This window comes from Emiliania huxleyi (assembly GCF_000372725.1).
Source record: "Emiliania huxleyi CCMP1516 unplaced genomic scaffold EMIHUscaffold_61, whole genome shotgun sequence".
Lineage (NCBI taxonomy): Eukaryota > Haptophyta > Isochrysidales > Noelaerhabdaceae > Emiliania > Emiliania huxleyi.
The window spans coordinates 77,117-78,775 of record NW_005197426.1 but is presented as its reverse complement, the minus strand read 5'-3'; the positions used below and the strand labels follow the sequence as shown (position 1 = coordinate 78,775).

Below are 1,659 nucleotides of genomic sequence, written 5' to 3'. Positions count from 1 at the left end.
CGGTCTCTCATGTCTCATCTCCCGCGCCTCCTCTGCCGCCGCGCGCCGGCCCGCTCTCGCGCACAGACGCCTGCGCAGAGCCGCACTTGGCGCCAAAACGCTGACGCCCTCTGTCTGCCCTGCTCTCAGTCGCCTGCGCTGGCTCCCTGCCCGCCGCCATGTACGACGAGGTTGAGCTGGATGAGGGCGGCGTCGGGAAAATGCAGGCCGGCTTCAGCCGCACTTGGCAGATCTGGATGGACAAGGCTGCGCCGCACACCGCTCCGAGGTGGGCCGCGACGGTGTTCATCATGCTTGCCTACTGCCTCCGCGTGTACCTGATCAACGGTGCGTCTGCGCCTCCGCACTCCCTTCTCTCTCTTCCCGGACCACCGCTGGTCGCTGCTGGCGGCGTGTCGCCACCCGCCACTCTCTGCGCTCGCGTGCGGCGCTGCGTGCGCTGCGTGCGCTGCGTGCGCTGCGTGCGCTGCGTGCGCTGCGTGCGCTGCGTGCGCTGCGTGGCTGGCTGCGCGCGCACGCGCCAGCCGCGCTGTGACGCCCCAGCGCGGACGTCTACCCGCGGACGCAGTGCCTCTGCCGCCTGCGCACCGGCCGCGGGCGGGAGGTTGCGCAGAGTGCTCTCACCGGCCGCTGCGCCGCGCTACGCCCGCAGGGTGGTATATCATCACCTATGGGCTGGGGATCTATGCGCTGAACCTGCTGATTGGCTTCCTCTCGCCGGCGACGGACCCGGAGACGGAGGGACCCACGCTGCCGACGTCCAAGGACGACGAGTTCCGGCCCTTTGTGCGCAGGCTACCAGAGTTCAAGTTCTGGCGCGGTCTCGCCGCGGCTCTGGCGGCGCGGCGGCTGGTGTCTGAGGGTGCGCGGTGGACCGGTAGGTACGGGCTGACGAAAGCCTTCTGCGTGGCCTTCTGCATGACCTTCTTCAGCCTCTTCAACATCCCCGTGTTTTGGCCCATCCTCCTCATGTGCGCCCTCCCCTGCCCGGGGGTCCGAAGCAGCGGCGGTCCGACGCAGACGCAGTCCTCCGCCACCAGAGCGACAGTCCGGCTTGGCTGCGTCGCCCCGCTTCGCCGAGCCGGCCCCCGCCCCGCCGACGCGCGCCGCTCGCTTGCCTCGGGCAGGTACTTTTTCGCGCTCTTCTTCTTGACGATGAAGCGGCAGATCAAGCACATGATCAAATACAAGTGCGAGCCTCCCCTCCTCCCCCGCCCCCCGCCCCGCCGCCCCCCGTCCCCTCGCCCCGCGCTCCCGCGCTCCGCGCTCGGGCTCTCGCCGCTCGCTCCTCACGACGAGCGACGCTGCGCAGGTACGTGCCCTTCTCGTTTGGAAAGGCAAAGTACAAGGGCAAGGAGGGGGAGGGAGGCAGCCGAAGCGCAGAGTAGAGGCGGGCGGGCGGGCGGGCGGCCCCTCCCCCCTCCCCGAGCGCTCCTCCTCCCACCCCGTCCCTCTCCCCTCCGCCCCCCCTCTCCTGCCTCTGCGGGGCTGCGGCTTGCTGCTGCCGTGCGCTGCCTCGGGCCCCACCGGCGGTCGCTGGGGGGGGAAGGGCGGGGTTCATTTGTTTATCACTCTTCTTTGTCTATTTGTTTATATCTTTTTTAATTATCCCTCCTCCATACCGGGTCTTTCTAGATTCTCTTCCTGTCCTCATTTTCT

The 1,659-nt window shown here is 68.7% G+C and overlaps 1 protein-coding gene across 1 annotated transcript; it reads left to right on the top strand.

The window, feature by feature from the left end:
- Positions 1 to 218: 218 nt before the first annotated feature.
- Positions 219 to 1,367, top strand: EMIHUDRAFT_57325 (hypothetical protein; the record flags this gene model as incomplete). Its single annotated transcript, XM_005763923.1, has 4 exons — positions 219 to 327; positions 653 to 971; positions 1,128 to 1,190; positions 1,313 to 1,367. Coding segments are annotated over 4 exons (546 nt in total), but the record flags the coding sequence as incomplete, so codon positions are not given.
- Positions 1,368 to 1,659: the final 292 nt, after the last annotated feature.